This window comes from Diabrotica virgifera, chromosome 5 (assembly GCF_917563875.1).
Source record: "Diabrotica virgifera virgifera chromosome 5, PGI_DIABVI_V3a".
NCBI lineage: Eukaryota > Metazoa > Arthropoda > Insecta > Coleoptera > Chrysomelidae > Diabrotica > Diabrotica virgifera.
The window spans coordinates 241735501-241756508 of NC_065447.1; the positions used below are offsets into that span (position 1 = coordinate 241735501).

A 21008-nucleotide genomic window follows, 5' to 3' on the forward strand; every position below is an offset into this window, starting at 1 on the left:
AATACAACAATCCGGCATATTTATGTTGGGCGGAACTTAAGAAGACATTTGACAGAGTAAAATTAGAGAAAGTTATCTACGTATTCTACGTAGGAGAGATAGATCTAGGAATAAAACAATCGAAAATATCTACATCCGGGCATCACACTATCTAGCTACGGAATGCTCGAAACAGAAGTAAAAGATCAAGTGAATAGAGCAAAGAGAGCCGCAGGATATCTGAATGAGACAATATGGAGAAATAAAAATATTGGTAAAGAAATGAAAAGCAGAATTCGCAAAACAGTCATCAGAACAAAAATAATGACATAGGCAGCAAAAAACGACCCGACACAGAGACAACCTTTGAAAAATCGATGGTAAGACTATATGGGGCAGAGCTAGAAGTACAGATATACGACGGAGATGCGAGGTGGAAAACATCAAAGACTGGGTAAGAAATAGAAGAGTAGAATGGAACAATCCTTTAAGGCGAGTGGCAACAAATAAAGACGGCGAGAGGCGGTTCTCCAATAGGAAAACGATCAGTGGAAAGACCACGAAAATGATGAAATGACATCTTGCTGGAGGCACATTGAAAAACATGCAGTCATTTATACTAAAGAAGAAGAAGAATTAGATATATTCGACGTTCTGGATGATGCTGGTTCATTAAAATGATGCTGGAGATATTTTGTGTTGCTACTATGTTATAATGATATCAATAAGGAATCAAAAGATGGCAAGATATACTACAAAGGATTATTTAGTACTTAGCCGAATAAAATCTAGCTCCGTGAAGTTCGAGCTCTAAACGGTGTGAAAAAAAAATGACAATTTCCTTCAATGAATTCAGACGATAGACAAGTTTGCTTCTCTTAATTCGGAACATATCAAATAATAAGCAAGAGAGAGTTACGTCCTACAAATATTTAGGGGTTTGGTTCACTGATACTAATGACCAGACAAGAGAAATTAAGAGGCGAATAGAAATAGCGAGACAATCATTTATCAAAATGAAAAAGTTTCTATGCTGCTATGTTTCTATGAAATTGAGGACAAGAATGTTAAGGTGCTGTGTTTTCTCCATTCTGATGGACGGCATGGAAGCTTGGACACTAAAAAAAATAAACATCAAAAAGGGTGAGGCATTCGAGATGTGGTGATACAGGAGAATGTGGAAAATACCATGGACAGAGAAAGTAACAAATCAAGATGTTTTGCTGAAGATCTGGAAGGAATGCGAAGTCATAAAACCATACAAATGAGAAAACTGCAATATATAGGAAACCTAATGAAAGGGGAAAATACTCACTGCTAAGGCTCATAATGTAAGGAAAAATCTCGGGAAAGAGAAATGTGGGACATAGGAGGATTTCCTGGTTGCGAGATTTAAGGGAGTGGTACGGGTGCAGTTCAATACAATTATTCAGAGCTGTAGTCAACAAAGTTAAGATTTCTGTGATGGTAGCCAACCTCCGATAGGAAACGGTACTGCAAGAAGAAGAAGTTCGGAACATATAATCATATGAATGAAAGTCTCTTATACCATCTTCATAATCAGAGTGCAAGTCACCTCAGGATCAGCTCGATTTTCGCCTATTACAATAATTACAATATAGATAATTATTTAAATTAATTCGAAATATGTAACCATTTGAACGATGGTAGCACGAGCATCTGATAATATTTTTTCATAAATTATCAAGATATTTTTGAAGTGGATAGATTTAATATAAACAAAATACTTGATGGCTTGAATCAGTAAATTTTAATTTGTGAGTTCAACAAAAATGTCACCCCTTCCTTTCGTAGCCCTATTTCTAATTTCTATATCCTTCAGTTTAGTGGTAAGTTTTTAACAACTTTACTAAATTTTTATAGTTGCCTTATGTGTAGGTACAGTTCCCTACAAAAAATGTATGCAATATTTATACACCTATTAAGCTTTTTTGTGTAATATGGTTTTATAGGAGTGAAATTATGTTATAACTTATCATTTAGACGAGCTACCCCAAATAATAGAAAAAGGTTCTACGTTACGTAGAATCGGAAATATTGCAGTTTTTCAAGCGCGGTCAGTTTTGAAGTTCCATTTTCAGTTTTCATGAGCTTGAAAAAAATTCGGTTCTGTTTAATTTAGCATAGTTTGAATATAATCTGTGTATGCTTTCTTGTTTTTGTTTAAACTTTTTATCTTGTATTTACTTTTCAGTTTTTTAATATCTTTTTATCATTTACTTTTTTTCTGCGTGTGGTTTTCTGTCTTCTATTTGTTTTCAGAAAATCGTATTTTGATAATTTTAATGATCAAATTAACAAATTTTAGACCGGGGAAGATGTCCTCGTTAAGCTTCCATTGGGAACCGTCAAAGGTAAAACAAGAACGACAATAACTGGAGTAAAACTGTATTCATTTCAAGGAATTCCTTTTGCAGAACCACCCATCAATGAAAACAGGTTTCAAGTAAGTACCTATACAGATAAGTGTAAATAAAAATAGTTAAATAGTATGCATTTTTATTAGTCGATATAGTTAGATATAACATTCCATTATAGATACCGAAACCCAAACAGCCATGGAGTGGCGTCATCGACGCAACAGAAGAACGTGAAATCTGTCTTCAAATGACTTCTGATACTGTAGCCGGGCAAGAAGATTGTCTGTTTCTCAATGTTTTCTCGCCAAAAGTAAGTTAAAGTCTTGTTCTAATATTGATTATTATAACTTTAGCCTTCACACGGTTAGTGAAGTGAACATCGGTTAGTGTTAATTAAAAGTATATAGAATAAACTCGGGAACTCAGCATGGAAATGTTCGTTAGTCAGAATTGATCGAGGGACTTTAACTATGCTGTAGTAGCTTGAAGAGTATTCGATGGTTAACAGTATCATATGCGGTCGTTAGATCAATGAATATCACTTCGCTCTTTAATTCCTTTTTTAATCCGAAAGATTAAGTGACCTTATAGTCTTAAGTGATTAAGTGGTTATTACATGACCTTCTTGCTTTCAAGCCTGCCTGTTCCTCTATAAGGTTTTATTCTGTGTGTGGATTGATTCTTCTTTTTCTTTGAGCATCGTGCCCAAATTTTAGGCGTGGGTAGCTTCCATGACAATAATTTGCTGATATGGTTCTCGATCTTGCGCGGCATGTAACAATTCATCTACTGATTTTGATTGATTCTATTCAATATCAATATTTCGTGCAGCTTGAATGTTAGAACAAAGGAGAGAGATAAGGCGGTAGCCTTGGGTCCCCTGGACCCTTTCCTGGTTTTAATACAGCTTCCACTTTAGATTGTCTCCTTAGTTTTGGGATCTTAGCCTGTGCCCAACATTGATTTAGGAACTTTAAAAGCCATGTTTTCTAAAAACTGTTCATGCTTTTAAGGATTTCATTTTTAATGTCACTATGTACCTATATTATGTTCTGCAATGGCGATGTCTCAAATTCCCAATCGAATTTATCGGGTTCCAGATACTCACCTTTCTTATAAGGTGCTTGGGGTGTTTGTGTCCTTACATGGGTAATCGTTGTGTAAAAATTGTGTAGCTACCTGATTTGGAGTAACATTGACGTAGATTAATTACTCTGGAATTTATTTTATTTTAGGATCCAGCGGAAAATGCTAGCCTTCCAGTCATGGTGTACATTTATGGAGGAGGTTTCATTGAAGGATCATCTCAAGACGTCAACGTGGGTCCCGATCATCTAATGAACTATGACGTCGTATACGTAACTTTTAACTATAGAGTTGGACCATTTGGTATGTAGGAAACATGGTATCGAAATAAATTTCTACTGAAACACTTAAAAGTAGATCATCATTCTCTTTGCCATTATACCTATTCGGGGTTGACTTGTCTAATTGCATTCTCCCAATAGTATCTATCGTGGGTCGTATTAACATAAATCCCCTTTACCGATATGTCCTGACTAAATTATTATTATTATTATTATACAATAATATCGAGCCAAAGCAAAGCTTATATGGCTCAGAATACAAAATAATTGTAGATCTTAAACTAAATAATATAACATAAAACAAATTCTTACAAAATAAAAATTAAATTAAAGTAAATATTCAAAAGAATTGGTTTTCATAAAAGTTGTTACAACAATAGCAAATTAAAAAAGATACAAAAATTAGAAGGTAAGTATACCTAAAAATTACAAATTTTTTTCTCATAAAAAACAAAATATACCCTTATATTTTACAACTATTTTAACAAAAATTGCTAACATTACACATACAATGTCCAGTTAGTTCTCATCAAACCTGTTTTTGAAACTATTTAAGCTAATAGCCCCTACGACGTCATCACTTAAACTGTTCCATTTATTAAAAACTCGATTTGCCAAAAAGTTTTGCCTTACAGTAGTTTTAAAAGGTTCCTTTTTCAATTTATAGTGATGACCTCGTTGTCTAGTATCTTCGCTGATATTAAAAAAATTCGATGTTCCCCAAAATTCTCCCCTAAGAATTCTGTAAGTAGATATTAAATCACCTCTCTCTCTTCTATGAGTCAATGGAGACTACTTAAGCTTTCTTAATCGAGTTTCATAGCTTAATCTTGCATAATTAAAAGGTAGCTTAGTAGCTCTTCGTTGTACTCCTTCTAATAAATTAATATCTCTTTGTAAATAAGGTGACCAAACAGATACCGCAAATTCCAGGTGAGGTCTGACATAACTTTTATAGAGTTTCAAAAACAAGTCTGGAGACATTCTAGGAAAAGCTTTTGATATGAGGTATAAAGCAGAGTTAGCTTTACCGACTACTTTTGCTGTTTGAGTAGACCAACTTAACGTTTGGTTGACCATAACGCCCAAATCATTAACTTCCTGTACCGATTTCAGAGGAACTCCATCCAAAAAATATGTTATATGTGGATTATTATATCCACATTGAACAACACAACACTTACGCGAATTTAATGGAATAGCCCATTTCATGCTCCATTCTGATAGCTGATTAAGGTCACTCTGAAGAGTATTAACAATATCGGGACAGTAATATAACTTTAAATCGTCGGCATATGAAACTGATTTTGACTGCCATCCGCACGTTAAATCAGATACGTACAACAAAAACAGAATAGGCCCTAATATTGATCCCTGAGGGACACCACTGGCTACCGCACGTGGAACACTGCAGTCATTTTCCACTTTGACCGAAAAAATTCTTTCAGAGAGGAAGTTTTCTAACCACAATAGCAACTCACCACGCACGCCGTAATGTTCTAGCTTCAGCATTAATTTTTGTATGGGTACCTTATCAAATGCACGGGAAAAATCTATATAAATAATGTCAATCGGTTCATATCGGTCCAAAGATAAAGTCCATTCATTAAGAGAGTGAAGAAGGTTGCTAGTTACTGAACGGTTCGGCAGAAATCCGTGTTGAGAGACTGGAATAACATTATGCTCTAACCAAAAGGATATTAATTTATTAGCTATTAATTTTTCCATTATTTTAACTGATGTTGGTGGAACTGTTACTGGGCGATAATTAGACGAAAGGAGTTTATTTCCACTTTTATATATCGGTGTTACTATACCAGATTTCCATGAAGCTGGTATTGAATTTGTTTGCAAAGATTTGGCCAATAAAGCTGCCATTGGAGCCGCTAAACTATCTGCACAATTATGATATAACAATGGTGAAATATTTTCCGATCCAGAAGACGCAGTAGTATAAACTCTCCATTATTCTATCAGTAGTGGGCAAACCTGAAAACGCAGCATCCGTGTCAACTGTAAAAGCAGTGGAAAAAGTCTCAGCAAATAACTCACAAACGTCTTCTTTTAAACATATTTCGCCATTAGATTTTTCTAATAACGGAATACCAGTTTTTGTACAGAATTTTGATCTAACGTATTCCTGACTAAGCGTCCGCAGATCTTTGGTCTTCCTCTCCTACTTTTTACAGGAACCCGCAGTTCAGCAATTCTTCGTATTGGGTGATTAACGTCTCGACGTTGAACATGACCAAACCATGTTAACCTATGTTACCTCATTTTGTCATCAATTTATGCCACCCCTAGACTTACTCTAATATACTCATTCCTAATATTATCCTTTTTTGTTACTTCATTCATCCATCTAAGCATTCTCATTTCTGTCACATGCATTCGCTGTTTCTTCAGCCGGTCTTATGGCTGTTTTATAGAATTTTTCCTTTAGCTTCATTGGATTTTTTCTGTCACATAGCACACCACTCGCTTGCTTCTATTTCATCCATCCAACTCTAATTCTATTGCATGCATCTCCATCTATTTCCCCATTACTCTATAATACCATTCCTAGGTACTTAAATCTCTCATTTTTCAGAATTATTTCACCATCCAAAAATATTATTTAATTTGTAGTAACTCCATATTTAATTATTCCAAATACTCTGTCTTTGCCCTACTAAGTTTTAAACCTTTTTCCTCAAGAGCTTTTTTCCACTGTTCCAGTTTTTACTCTAAGTCGCCTTCACTATTTCCCACCAACATCACATTAACATCAGGGAATGTTACCCTATAGTTTCTCTGTTATCTGATCCAAAACTAATGAAAATAAATAATGACTAATCACGGAGCCTTGGTGCAATCCTATTTTCACATGAAATTTATCAGTTTCTCTCACACCTGTCCTAACACTAATTGTTACTCCACCATACATATCTCTCAATCTTTACATATTCACCGGGACTCCTTTCTTATTGAATACCCACCAAAGAATCTCTCGAAGAGCTCAATCATATGCTTTCTCAAGATCAATGAATATCATATGAGTGTTTGTTTCTTTATTCCTGTATTTTACCATCAACTGCCTTATAATGAAAATTGCATCTGTTGTTGATCTGCCCCGCATAAAGCCGAATTGATTATTGGATATTTCGGTTTCTTCACGTATCCTTCTATCAATAATTACTCTTTCCCATATTTTCATGGTGTGACTAAGTATATAGTTTTATGGCCCTGTAGTTTGTGCATTGTTGGATATCTCCCTTGGTTGTATAAACAGGTATTAATATACTGCTTCGCCATTCGTCTGGCATTTGTCCAACTTCCATAATTCTATTAAATAAACCTGTTAGCCAAATTGCTCCTGTCTCTACTAATGCTCTTCACACTTCAACAGGAGTATGAAACACTTGAAAGTACAGCAGCAATTTAAAAATTTTAGGGAAGAGCGGAGAAGAGGGAACAGAAAAAAGAATTCTGAAAGGCAAATAACATATGAAATGAATAGAAATCTGCTGAGAAGCAAGAACCTAAGTAAGAGAACAGAGATGACCCTATATAAGACCTTAATAAGATCTGTTGTTACATATGAAGACCCTGATGCAAGAAGGGGATAAGTAACAATATGTAAATTTTACAGGAGAAGCAAAAAAAGTTTTATTTTTTAATTTAAAATTTATGTTGTTCATGAAGTAGGGCCGAACTAATACAACAGGTATATATGATTTTGCCGCCATTCTACAGCCAAACAACAATGCTATTAAGGAAAAAAAAATTGGTGCAATAATAGGATAAGTTTAAGCCTTTTTTGTACTGTAGTTTACAGCAGGTGCAAAAAGGGGATAAGTTGCATTAAAACCCAATTTCAGAAGAAATACTTTATTATTAAATGTGGAGTAATTATTAATAAAAATGAATATAAAATAAAGCAACGCAAATTTTAACAAAGTCTACTTCCTATTACCTACATTATTTCCTGCTTTTCGGTTTCTGAAAGTTTTTCTATGCATTTCTTACTACATTTGCAATCATCGCCTTGTTTCCTTTCTGGTACCACTTTTCTCGTTGTCGTAGATTTATAAACTTCACCTCTAGCTCTTTTTATTTTCTGCACATTTCTTTTCCAGGTCTTGGGATCTTTCGTTTTCTTTCGTCCATGTTTATTATTTCCAGCCTCTTTATCAGCGGACTCCTTCTCTTCATATAAATTATTTTCAGATGCACCAGAATCATTCGAAGGCAGAAACTCGCTGCCTGAACTTTGAAATGGTTCACCCTCACTATTTGAACTTATAATAATATCCTATGATCTAGTAATAATAAAAAAATCCTCGATATTTTACTAAACCGTACCTCTCGCACTAGCACTATGTTAACTCTCCACAACAGTTTCTCGGTGACTACGTGACTTAGATCGCGTTCGTGGCTCGTGCAGATACCGGTACCTTACCCAATCGCGGCAAGCCACCGGTGCAATAGTGGGACAGAATAACACACATATAAAAATTAAATTCAAAATTTGGTGCAAGAACGGGATAAGTTACACATTTCTTATACTGTTCTTGCACCAGACCATACCAGGGGATAAGTTGTTTTCTCTTATAATTTCAGTATCTATTACCTGTACATATCCTATACTTGCGCCAGGCAAGAACAGTTACTTTTCAACCTAAATAAGCACCTATCTCGATTTTGCAGAATTTGGTACTTATCCCCTTCTTGCACCAGGGTCTTCATATGGGTTGAAAACAACGACGAATAACAAAAAAGAGGAAGAATCTCTTCGCTGAGAATGGATAGGACATATACAGGGAGGCCCACAATCAGATATGGTGAGAAGGATAACTAACTGGACACCACTATGATCCAGGTGTAGATGAAGACCTAGAAGAAGATGGCCGGAGGATATAGAAGAAGACATAAGAGCAATGAATGTGAAAGACTGGAAAGTTCAGTGCAAGGACAGGAAGAAATGGAAAAGAGTCACGACAGCAGCAAAGACACACAGCAAGCTATAAATAACAGAGGAGTAATCCACCTCATCCAAGAATAGGATTTTAAACGCTATGGCGTTAGCTACAATCCCTAGGGATTGTAATGTTTAATGAATTAATTAATGAATGAATTAGATTTACAATTTGTTTTATTTTAGGTTTCTTTTCCACTGGAGATGATGTGGTTCCAGGAAATGCTGGTTTAAAAGATCAAGTGCAGGCTCTTAAATTCGTAAAGGAATACATTGAGTACTTTGGTGGTGATCCAAATAAAGTTACCATTTTTGGACAGAGTGCGGGAGGAGCTTCCGTTCACTATCAAGTTTTAAGTCCAATGTCCAAAGGTCAGTATAAAGCTATCTTAGGTGAATATACTTCTTCTTCTTCTTCTTCTTCTTCTTTTTATATAGACATTACTCTGTCTGTTTTTCAATGTGCCTCCAGTAAGTTGTCATTCCATCTTTTTCGTGGTCTTCCCACTGATCGTCTTCCTATTGGGGAACCGTCTCTCGCCGTCCTTACTACTCTATTTGTTGTCATTCGGCTTATGTGGTCATTCCATTCTACTCTTCTGCTTTTCACCCAGTTATTAATGTTGTCCACCTTGCATCTCCTTCGTGTATCTGCACTTCTAGCTTTATCCCACAGCGTCTTACCATCGATTTTTCGCAATGTTTTCATCTCTGCTGTTTCTAGAATTCTTTTGTCCTTTCTGTATCAGGTCGTGTTTCTGCCGCGTATGTCATTATTGGTCTGATGACTGTTTTGTAAATTCTGCCTTTCACTTTTTTTCCGATGTTTTTATTTCTCCATATTTTTTCATCCAGTCACCCTGCGGCTCTGTTTGCTTTATTCACCTGATATTCCACTTCTGTTTCGAGCTTTCCGTAGCTGCATAGTGTGATGCCTAAATATTTAAACTCCATGACTTGTTCTATTATTTGACCCTCCAGCTCTAATTTACACCTTATTAGATCTGCTATTATAACCATGCATTTAGTCTTTTTTGGGGAAATTAACATGTTAAATTTTCTAGCGGTTATATTAAATTCGTGCAGCATACGTTGTAAATCATCTTTACTTTGAGAGATTAGTATTGCGTCGTCTGCGTAGCAGATTATTTTAAGTTGTTTTTCTCCCATTTGCTATCCTTTTTTTGTTCTTACTTTTTTTATTATATCGTCCATGATCAGGTTGAACAACAGAGGACTCAGGGAATCTTCCTGAGGTGAATATACAATGTTTATAAACTACAGGGAAAACGGATGCTGTTTTGTTACCGAGAAAATTTAAACATTTTGTTTAACTTTTATCTTCTACTCAAAGCAACAAATAGTTTCATAGGGTATATAATTATCAATTTTGACATTTACCCTTAACATACCTTTTATATATTTACTAAAAAGGGGTAGTTCCCTGGGTTGGCTGTATACCTTATAGTTAAACAAACTGGAACATGAAGTAAAAACCACTTCTATGTAAAAGGTATATTTACTAAAAATTACTAAAAATTTAAAAAAAAAATTTTTTTTTAGTAAATATACCTTTTACATAGAAGTGGTTTTTACTTCATGTTCCAGTTTGTTTTATATATTTACCCAAGAGATAATTATCTCTTAAGAGCGCGCATTGAAATAGATCCACCTTCAACGGGATGGAGGACTTATTCACTGTACTTTTATATGATGTTGAATCGTGGACCTTGAACGAAGTTATGTGTAGGAAATTTAAAGCATTTGAGATGTGGCTGTATCGGAGAATACTCAAAATCCCGTTGACTGACCATGTACACAAATGAAGGGGTCCTCAGAAGAATGAAGAAAAACTAAGAGGTACTGATTCCCAACAAATCCCGAAAGTTGCAATACTTCGGATACATTCTGCAAAATAAATCCAGATATTACCTCCTACTATAAAGAATAAAACTTAAGATTTTCTTGACAGTGCTACAATAAAAATAATAATACAGTCGTTCGACAACTGTTTAACTGCTAAAGAAAAAAAGTTTGCCAAAGAAAAAGTTCAAAATTGAACGTAAAATTGTAACTTAATATTTTTTTATTATTTTAAGGCTTATTTAGAGGAGCTATTAGTCAAAGTGGTTCAGCGTTAAGTGCCTGGGCTTACCAAAGCAATCAAACAGAAATCTCATATTTGCTGGTGAAACTGCTTAATCCAGATTTAGAGAATGCATCTTCCTCAGAGGTGTATGAATACCTGAAACAACTACCAGCAGAGAAGATCGACAGAGCTGCTCATATTATACAGAGAATGGTTGGTATATTTTAATTACTTACAATATTGGTAACAGATCTTTCTATTCACTGTTTCTTAGTAGACTGTGTAACAGAATTATTGGGAAAGAAGGTGGGAATGACTACGTAAAGCCTTAGGTCAAGCGTCCACAGGTCCGCATCGTACGCATCGGACGCATCGTAAGCATCGGATTAATTTTTCATACTGCGTCCACTGCATAGATAAGGTATATATAAGTACTATAAGTCCATATTGTAAGTCCACTGTATCGGCAGCAATCGGATTGCTGATGCCACTACCTGCTAGGGTAGAAAAATTACTAAGGTAGACTTTAAAATTGGTTGTTTATTTAATTTAATAATTAATTTATGCATATTAACTACATTTATAAGTATGATATTATAATGTATCTGTTCAGTAATAAAAAATCCGCATAAACGTAAAATATATAGTTATTTTTAAATATCTACAAAACGAAACATGCTAGGTACATACAACCTGATATCAAAAGAAAGCCTGTAATATTTACTACAAAATGCAATAATAATATATAATATATAGGGTGTACCATTTAAAAAAAATACAAAAAAGTGTATTTGCAAATAGTGATCACATTGTATTTTATATTGATATACATATGTCAAAGATATTAAATTATTTAAAAATGACACTATAGGTACTTATAAAACTCATATGTCATTTTAAATATTTCGAAAATTATTTACTTTAGACCTATAAAACCTTACACAAACTCTACACGTTAAATATTCACAAATGATTTGTAAACATTTTTTTATCGGCATAGTAATATTACAGCTTACACACCAATTCTCTCGGTAGACCGCAAGATATAGCAGAAACACGACGGTAGACCGCATTATAGCACTCATTTTTCTAAGTAATTATACATTTCAATATAAAGGAATACACAAAGCTGTTATAATTTAATTTAAATGGAAAATAGTAACTACATTAGTAAAAGTTTCTTTAAAGATTAATTTAAGTTCCTTCTGAAATCGGTAAAATACTTTTTGTGGTTTTCAACTATGTACTTGTAACATACTTTGCTTGTTTTTTCATCTTTTGTGAGGGACAATGAAATGTTTTGCATCAATTTTACACTTCTCTCATAAACATCATTAACAAGTCTAATATTTTTTAAAAAGTTCATTGCTTTAAGACAGAAATATGTGTTGTTTCTTAAACGAGAATAATTTTCATAGTTAGATACTTAAGATATCTTGAAAAAGACTAAAAAACATGAAAAATTGGTAATATTTATGATATTTTAATCCCCATAATCAACTTATCATGGCCTGTAATATTTTTTTCTGAATACACCTATATATAAAATAACAGTTAAAACTGAGTTTACTTGTTTCATTACGGACAAGACGATCGTCAAATGCAAATAGCCGTAGATGAGCTCCCACTGGACCAAGCGATATTATTCCGAAAAGAGCGGGTGGGGTGCGTCCACTGATCGGCATTCCGAATGATTAATCGGCACTCATCGCAAAAGTTGCCTCTCGAAGCAACCCTTCGGCATTGCCGATGATGCGATCCGTACGATGCGGATCAGTGGACGCAGTTACATAAGTTTTTGTACAAGGCAAACTAAAATCCGTTGCGTACGATGCGTACGATGCGGGTCTGTGGACGCTTGCCACAAAGACCAACAGAACTACAGTATTTCCTGGAAATCAGAAATGAGCTAGAAAAACATCTTGTATTAACTATAAGGAGACTGAAAAAATATATTTTATGTGAGCTTTATCCCAAAATGTATTCTTCTTCTTCTTCTTCCTTCTTGTATGTAGGCTTTAAAGCCTGTTTCTTCTTCAATATTATCCTCCTAAATTGTTTAGGTTATCGCACCACCTTTTTCTTGGTCTGCCAATACTTCTTCGTCCATTTGGTGACTTATCCCGTGCTATTCGTACTATCCTATCCTCTGCCATTCTACTAATGTGTTCGTTCCACTCCTGTTTCCGTTTTGTCACCCATCTATTTATGTCTTCTATATTGCATGATCTTCTTATGTTTTCGCTCCTCTCCCTATCCAACAGACTTTTCCCTGATATTCGTCGGAGTATTTTCATCTCTGTTGTTTCTAGTAGTCGTCTCGTTTTAGATGTGTCAGGCCTTGTCTCCGCCGTGTATGTTAATATAGGTCTAATTGCTGCTTTATAGATTCTTACTTTTGTGTCTTGTCTTAAGTGTTTGTTCTTCCAGATTGTGTCATTAAGAGATCCCGCCGCTTTACTTACTTTTAAGCTTTGTTGTCGTACTTCCTCTTCAACATCTCCGTAACTGGTTATATCAATTCCCAGATATCTAAACCTTGCTTCCTGCTTTATTATTTTCCCATCAATTTCGATTTTACATCGTAGTGGGTATTTAGATGTTGTCATACATTTTTGCCAAAATGTATTAAAAATTAAAAATATCTTTTAGGAAAAACCTGCTGATAATCAAATTCAGCAAGGCTTTTATTTCGCTCCAGTCATAGAACACGAACACGAAAACGCTTTTCTGACAAAATCAATGTATGAAATTTTGAAAAACGGAGATTTTAATACTGATGTAAAACTTATGATGGGAGTAAACTCTGAAGAAAACTTGTTCTACGTTGGAAGTAAGTATCGTTTAGTGATCTTTTTTTGGTGTATCAGTAATTTTAGCTTACTTAGCACTTAGTCCTTTTACTGCCACATGAGGAGAAATGTTACAAAGGCCATCAGACAGAAAATCAGAAACAGCATGTGAAGGTCTACATCTTACTCCAGGCATGTTTCCATTAAAAGTATAATAAAAACCGTATCTATACTATTTCTACAAGAAGCATATACATACTTATACTCTTTTAATATGTATATCTGTCGTATATACACACAACCTTCTTTGTAGTAGACTAGAAAAAGCGCATTCCTCGGGCATTTCTGCAATGTTCAATATATCGCAGAGCAACGTATAAAGATTGTAACAAAAGCGTAACTAGCTGATTTAAAAAGCTCTGTTATCAGTTGATTATTTCCAAGTTAATTATCGTTCCTCAGCCTCGTGATTTCTTATTCTACCTCCTCCAAGTATGGATACTCGATCTACTGTTTTACTAATGCAGTAGCCAGCTACAATTGAACTATACAGCTTTCCCAACAGAACCAACATTTAGTATGTCCTTAAAATAAAATCAACACATCTGCCAATATACTCATTTTCTATTCAGGAATTATTTTTAACAATAGTTAAACCTCTCTGTTGAAACCAGTCAATTATCCCAATCACTGCATTGGATAACATAAGTTCTTACTATGTACCTATTAGCAATAATTGAATAGTTGATAATTAATTAATATTTTCTTCTCTTAGATATGACAAACCTCGAACAGCTAGCAACGGAAATTTCTGCAGACCATTCTATACTAATTCCCAGAGGACTTCACGCAAAGGAATCAGATAGAGCTGAGGTGGCTTCGAAAATTAAAGAATTCTATTCCCCTTACATAGATTTTTCTCAGGACTATAGAAGTCTTATTAAAGTAAGTGTCGAAATGTTGAATGGGTTGCATAATATGCGTATTATGCGAATTCATTTTGAATGAACTAAAGAAACAGACGTACTTACAATTATTTATTGTTTAACTTCCGACGACTAGTTTCGCTCTCTTCAATTTGCAGAGCATCATCAGGTCAACGGTTACAAGTAAACTAAATGCTACAATGAAAAAACCAGAGTTAGAACATTGTCTGGTTGTAAAAAGATGCTATAAAATCAAGCTAATATTTAAAAATATAATATAAATTAAGACCACAGAAAAATATGTATACACACATACCGGTAAAAACAAACACTCATACCTAAACTTGCGTGCATAGAAATCCGCCCACTTAAAAATTTGGTCATTTTTGATGTCTCCTATTTCCTAAACCTGTTGGCCGATTTAAGTGATTTTTTTATATGTCATAGCCTGATTCTTTGACAATACCACTGCAATAATATTGTTGCTAAACAGGCAAATTTTCATTGTATACCGGGTGTACGAATCGTGATATGACCAATCATATTACCCGTATGCACGCTAATGGTGAATATAAAATTCTTAATTGTATTGTCAAAAAATCCGCAATAACTATCTCTTAAAACCCACCAAATTCCATTTGCATATCTCAACCGGTTTTAAAGCAATAAATAAATCGTCAGTTTGTAAGAAAAAATTCAACATCTCGTACCGTATCTCAGAAACGAAGCATTTGAAACATAAGCGAATGAATCAAAAAACAGAATATTAAGAAAGCCTGAGGCTATAGTTTGGTTTTAATTTCAGTATTTTATAAATGCTAAAATATTGCACAGGCTGATGCGAACGTTGAGAAAAAAACACAGTTTGATTCGTACACCCGGTATACAATGAAAATTTACCTGTTTAGCAACAATATTATTACAAAGGTATTGTCAAAGAATCAGACTATAACATATTATAAAATCACTTAAATCGGCCAACAGGTTTAGGAAATACGAAATATCAAATATGACCAAATTTTTAAGTGGGCGGATTTCTATGCACGCAAGTTTATATCCGCAAACGCATGCAAATGTATGTGGTCTATGATTGTGCAATGTAAACGTATTGTACTTTCATGCCATTACAGGAGCGATTTCTAAAGTCTTCAATAACATGATTTCTTGCTCAAATTATGCTAATAGGAAATTGATTGGATATAGACGGACAATGCTGCATAGGTTAACAAGTAAATACTTGACGCAAGCAATATACTATAATTTGAGCAAAGAATCATATTATTGAAGACTTTAGAAATCACTCCTTGTAACGACATGTGAGTACAACACGTTTACATTGCACAATCATAGATCACATACATTTGCACATGTTTGCGGACATATGAGTGTTTGTTTTTACCGGTATGTGTGCATACATATTGTAACGAAAGAGAACTCTTGACCGAGCCCCGTATAACGGTACGCAACTCGAGAATGACGCTATGGAATGTTCGAGGCGGCGGCCGAGGGGTAAAGAGTGTTCGAGAACGTACCTCAAGTAGGCGTGACCAGCTGATGTAGCTGAGATGAGCGTGGATTATTCCAGAATAACGGCTGGGCTATAAATAGGAATGGATTTTGTAAATAAGTATAGTTTTAGCTAGAGTTTGTAAAAGAAAACTTGTATAAATAAATAATTAATAAAGTCGTATATAAATACGAATAGCTCGTTTTATTACAATGTGTATTTTCTGTGATTTTAATTTATATATTTTTAAATATTGGTTTGATCTTATAGCATTTTTTTACAACCAGACAATGTTCTACTTCTGGATTTTTATTTATAGCATTGAGTTTACTTGTAACCGTTGACCTGATAATGCTCTGCAAATTGAAGAGAGCGAAACCGGTCGTCGGAAGTTAAACAATAAATGATTGCGATTACGTCTGTTTTTTTAGTTCATTCTTCATTTAAGTATTATAAATTTATTTTATGGAAAAACATTTACTCTATTCTGTCAAGAATATAGTAGGCGACTGTTTGATTGAGGTCTGCATTATAAACAAACTATATAGTCCAGCATCCACACAATGTAAAAAATCTCAGGTACAATTAGAACACCGAGCTATTGACTTCCCATTGTGAGTCACATCCCACCGCCGAAACTAAGAAGTTATTATCTTCTCAGAGAACATAGAAAAATCCAGGCTAACCATCAACTACCTATCCACCATGACAAACTTGATATCGAAATGAATAGACTGCGTTCCAGATATTTTCCATTGTTAATGGCCAGCTTCTGGTCGACCATAGACCAGATCTTCGTCCTACGGCAGGTGTTGGAAAAAAACTGGGAATTCAACCGCGATGTACACCAAATCTTCGTGGACTTTAAACAAGCTTACGATTCTGTTAGCAGAGAAGCATTGTGGGAGACTATGGTAGAAATGGGAGTACCTGGAAAGCTGGTACGATTAGCACAGGTGAGCAAGGAGAACGCTTGAATTGGCAGCACCACGTCGGAGGAATTCCTCATTGACACCGGGCTTAGACAAGGAGATCCTCTCGCCCCCCTGCTGTTTAACTTCGCACTGGAACATGCAGTAAGGAAAGCTCAGCCACAACTAACAAACGGATTTGCCGCCCAAGGATCAAAATACTATTGGCCTTTGCGGATGAGTGGACACAATTGCACAATCCATAAGAGATGCAAAAGAAGTTTTCACCCTATTCGAGAACGGAGCCAAGGAAGTTGGTCTTAAAGTCAACAATGACAAGACCAAGTACATGGTGCTTACGAAGAACCTAAGACCAAGGGTTAGACAAAACGTAACAATTAATGAATACAACTTTGAAGTCGTCAAAGAATTTAAGTACCTGGGAGCGATCATAACATCTGAAAATAAATACGAAAAGGACGTGGCAGCCAGGATCATTGCAGGAAACAGGGCATATTACTCATTAATAAACCTACTTAAATCAAAAATACTCTCAAGACCAGTAAAAATGAGAGTATATAAGACAATAATTCGTCCCACAATAACGTATGGAAGCGAAACATGGACTCTGAACCAGAGGGAAACGACAAAATTACTGGTACTTTAAAGAAAGATACTGCGGACTATCTATGGGCCTTGCAGAAAAGAGACAACAGGAGAATGGAGAAGAAGACACAATGATGAACTCCAGACAATATATGGAGATGAAAACATAGCACGCTACATTAAAGCAAACCGAATACGATGGGCGGGTCACGTGCTAAGATCGAGTGACGAAACACTTCTGAACGCCACATTCTGGGAAAGGCCCGATGGCAAAAGATCAGTTGGTCGCCCTAGAAAGAGATGGAAGGACGCAGTGGCCAGTGATCTACGCAAAATGGGAGTACAGCAATGGGAAATAGCTGCTCAGAACCGACAATAATGAAGGGAAATAGTAAAAGCGGCCAAGACTCACATAGAGTTGTAGAGCCAAATGATGATGATGAATGGCCAGCTCCTTACATCAGGAACGTTTCAGCCTCACCTACGCTTGGAAAAGACAATGAGAGAGCAACTCACCACAGGAAGTACACCAAGACCAAATGGCCTGTATCGATCAGAAACCGTCAGGCTTTGAACTGCCCCTAGTCCAGGCTGTATCGTCGCCCCCGTTAGGTAAATTTTTCCTTAGGTCCTTATAACAAATCCACATAGAGCAGCCAGAAACAGAGATACTTGGAGGCAGATGCTGAGGGAGGCCAGGCCCCAGTTGGGCTGTAGCGTCATAGGAGAGAGAGTATGTTCTTATATTGTATATTATATTAATTATATGTCCTTATATTGTATGCGATACGCTCAATACAGAAACTGTATATAAATGACACATACATGTAAGTCAAATTGAATTTAAATTTTTTAGTACTTCAGTGACCAAAGTTTTGCAAGATCCCTCGTCAAGAGTGCCGAGCTACATTCCAAATGGGCCGATGTCTATTTCTATGAATTCATGTTTCATGGTGTATTAGGAAGTTTTGTCGATGAATCCGGTGAGAAAACTCATTTATTAGATGCCGTTTTAGTTTAGATTCTAAAATCACATAATGTAAAAACTAACAACACAAAATGTTCTTTTATAGTGATTGGGTTCTCTGAAGATGTAAGACACGGTGAGGAAATTAGTTTTATTCTAAGAAGAAATTATGGAGGCTTAAATACCACAGATCTCTCCAAATACCCAGAAATCGATCAAACTGTTCAAAAGAGAGTTATCAAATTATGGACTGACTTTGCTATATAAATACTTGTAAGTTTTATTTGTCATATTGTGAAGAACGTTCTATGAAAGATACAACACTATCAACACTACAGGGTGTCCAGAAACTCTACCGACAAACGAAGACAGGAGATTCTTCAGATAATTTTAAGATAATTTAACCCAATTCACTTAGTCCGAAAATGCTTCCTAATGGAGCTAGAGCTCTTTGAAGATGGCGTCTTGTAATTAGTTTTTCTTAAATACCACCAGAACGCTTCTATTTAGAAAAACAAAAATTGGTACCCGTATTTATCTTTAAAATATAAATCTAATCCACCCATTGCAAATTTCTTGTACCGATCATTGGCGTCCGTTTTGGGTAGGGCAACGGTTATGTTATCGCATAACTTTTTTATCTTTAACTTTTATGCATTTCTGACACTGGATTATTAAATTGTGATGTGAAGTATTCTAGTACTAAAAGGTACTCTTGTTTTCAATCAGTAGGACACACCGTTTTTTAGAAAAATCGATTTGAAAATTTTTCGCTTATTGAATCAAAAAAAAATTTCAAAAAAAAACTGTTTAGAAAGACGAAAACTGGTACATTTATTTATATTCCAGAGATAAATCGATTTCATTAATTGAGAATTTCTAGTACTGGTCATAGGCGTCCCTTTTGGGTAGGTCAACAGTTACTTTATAGCATAACTTTTTTGTCTTGAATTTTTGAGCATTTTTGACACTAGATTATTAAATTATGAGGTATTCGAGTACTAAAAGTTACTTTTACTTTATGTTGGTAAAATACTTCGTTTTTTGTTGAAAAGTTCTTTCAATTTTTTTTTCAAATTCCAAAAACGAAAAACTTTCAAATCGATTTTTCTAGAAAACGGTGTATCCTACCGACTTGAAGTAAGAGCACCTTTTAGTACTAGAATACCTCACAATTTAATAATCCGGTGTCACAAATGCATAAAAATTAAGGACAAAAAAGTTATGCGATAAAATACCCGTTGCTCTACCCAAAACGGACGCCTATGACCGGTACTATAAATTTGCAATAGATGGAATCGATTCATCTCTGAAAAGTAATTGTGTATACCAATTTTCGTTTTTCTAAATATAAGCGTTCTGGAGGTATTTAAGAAAAACTAATTTCATGACGCCATCTTCAAAGAGCTCTAGCTCCCTTAAGAAGCATTTTCGGACTAGGTGAATTGGGTTAAATTGTCTTAAAATTATCTGAGGAATCTCCTGTTTTCGTTTGTCGGTAGAATTTCTGGACACCCTGTATATGTCGTACAACACTATTCGACATCCACCAAACGTCTTCTTATTACGTTTGGTTAATGTTGAACGTCCATATTATGTTTCTATTGGACATTCGTTGGACGTTTGGCAGAGAGACGTTTCGACCAAACTGAGACGTCCAAAGTATAGTGCTAAAACCAACGTCTGGGGGACGTCCTCAAAGTTCATAAAGGATGTCCTATAAATGTTACCTGACGTTCATGTACTGTTATGGATAGGTGTCTTCAGCATCCAAATTATCTGCGTAAGCCATTTGCAGAGTCTCTTTGGATGGTATAAGTCATCACTAAAAGCAATATAAGTAATAACATTAAGAAGGACACATGCAGGTCCTTCAATACGACAGGACAATAGTTTATTCATTTCATCTTGTATAACAAGTTGTAATACTCTTCATGTTAGATTTTTTCATGCTATGGCTGAAATATTATAATTTTCTTAAATCACTGCTTTTATTTTAATGTTACATAGGTACCTACTCTTGAGATTATAATTAGCTATTTTATTTCTAGAAATCCCACCCCAGAACCAGTCGACTTGTTGCAAAACATTACATGGCCTGTGGTAAAACCAGATGCTTTCCAATATTTAGCCATTGGTGCTTGGTTGGAAGTCCGATGGAATCCTAAAAGCGAAATGTATTACTTTTGGACACAAATCTTCGACAAATATGGAGTACCACCATTTAACTCCTGGTAAATGTTACTGAACTAAATTATAATGCTGTAAATATCTATCTAAATAAACTATCGAAAAAATGATTTTTATTTATATTTTCCACTATATAAGTCATAAATGCAGAATAACTGGTTCTATAACCTTTCTTAATATCCAAAATACTATATTATGTTGTAAGGAGCATGTAATGATGGCTATTCGCGATGAAAAACAAAGTAGGTAGCTGACCTCTGGTGGAATAAATTTAAACTACTATAAGTGGTATAAACAAACCATAAAATTGTTGATTTGAATGAAATTTGGTCACTA

General features: G+C 35.0%; 1 protein-coding gene across 1 annotated transcript; it reads left to right on the top strand.

Moving 5' to 3' along the window:
• The first annotated feature begins 1713 nt into the window (after positions 1-1713).
• On the top strand, positions 1714-20780 carry LOC114331956 (esterase FE4). Its single transcript, XM_028281647.2, is given in 12 exon segments — positions 1714-1829; positions 2309-2446; positions 2539-2670; positions 3596-3749; positions 8871-9056; positions 10784-10986; positions 13426-13606; positions 14341-14510; positions 18372-18498; positions 18589-18743; positions 18745-18755; positions 20534-20780. Coding segments are annotated over 12 exon segments (1701 nt in total). The 5' UTR covers positions 1714-1772; the 3' UTR covers positions 20721-20780.
• Positions 20781-21008: the final 228 nt, after the last annotated feature.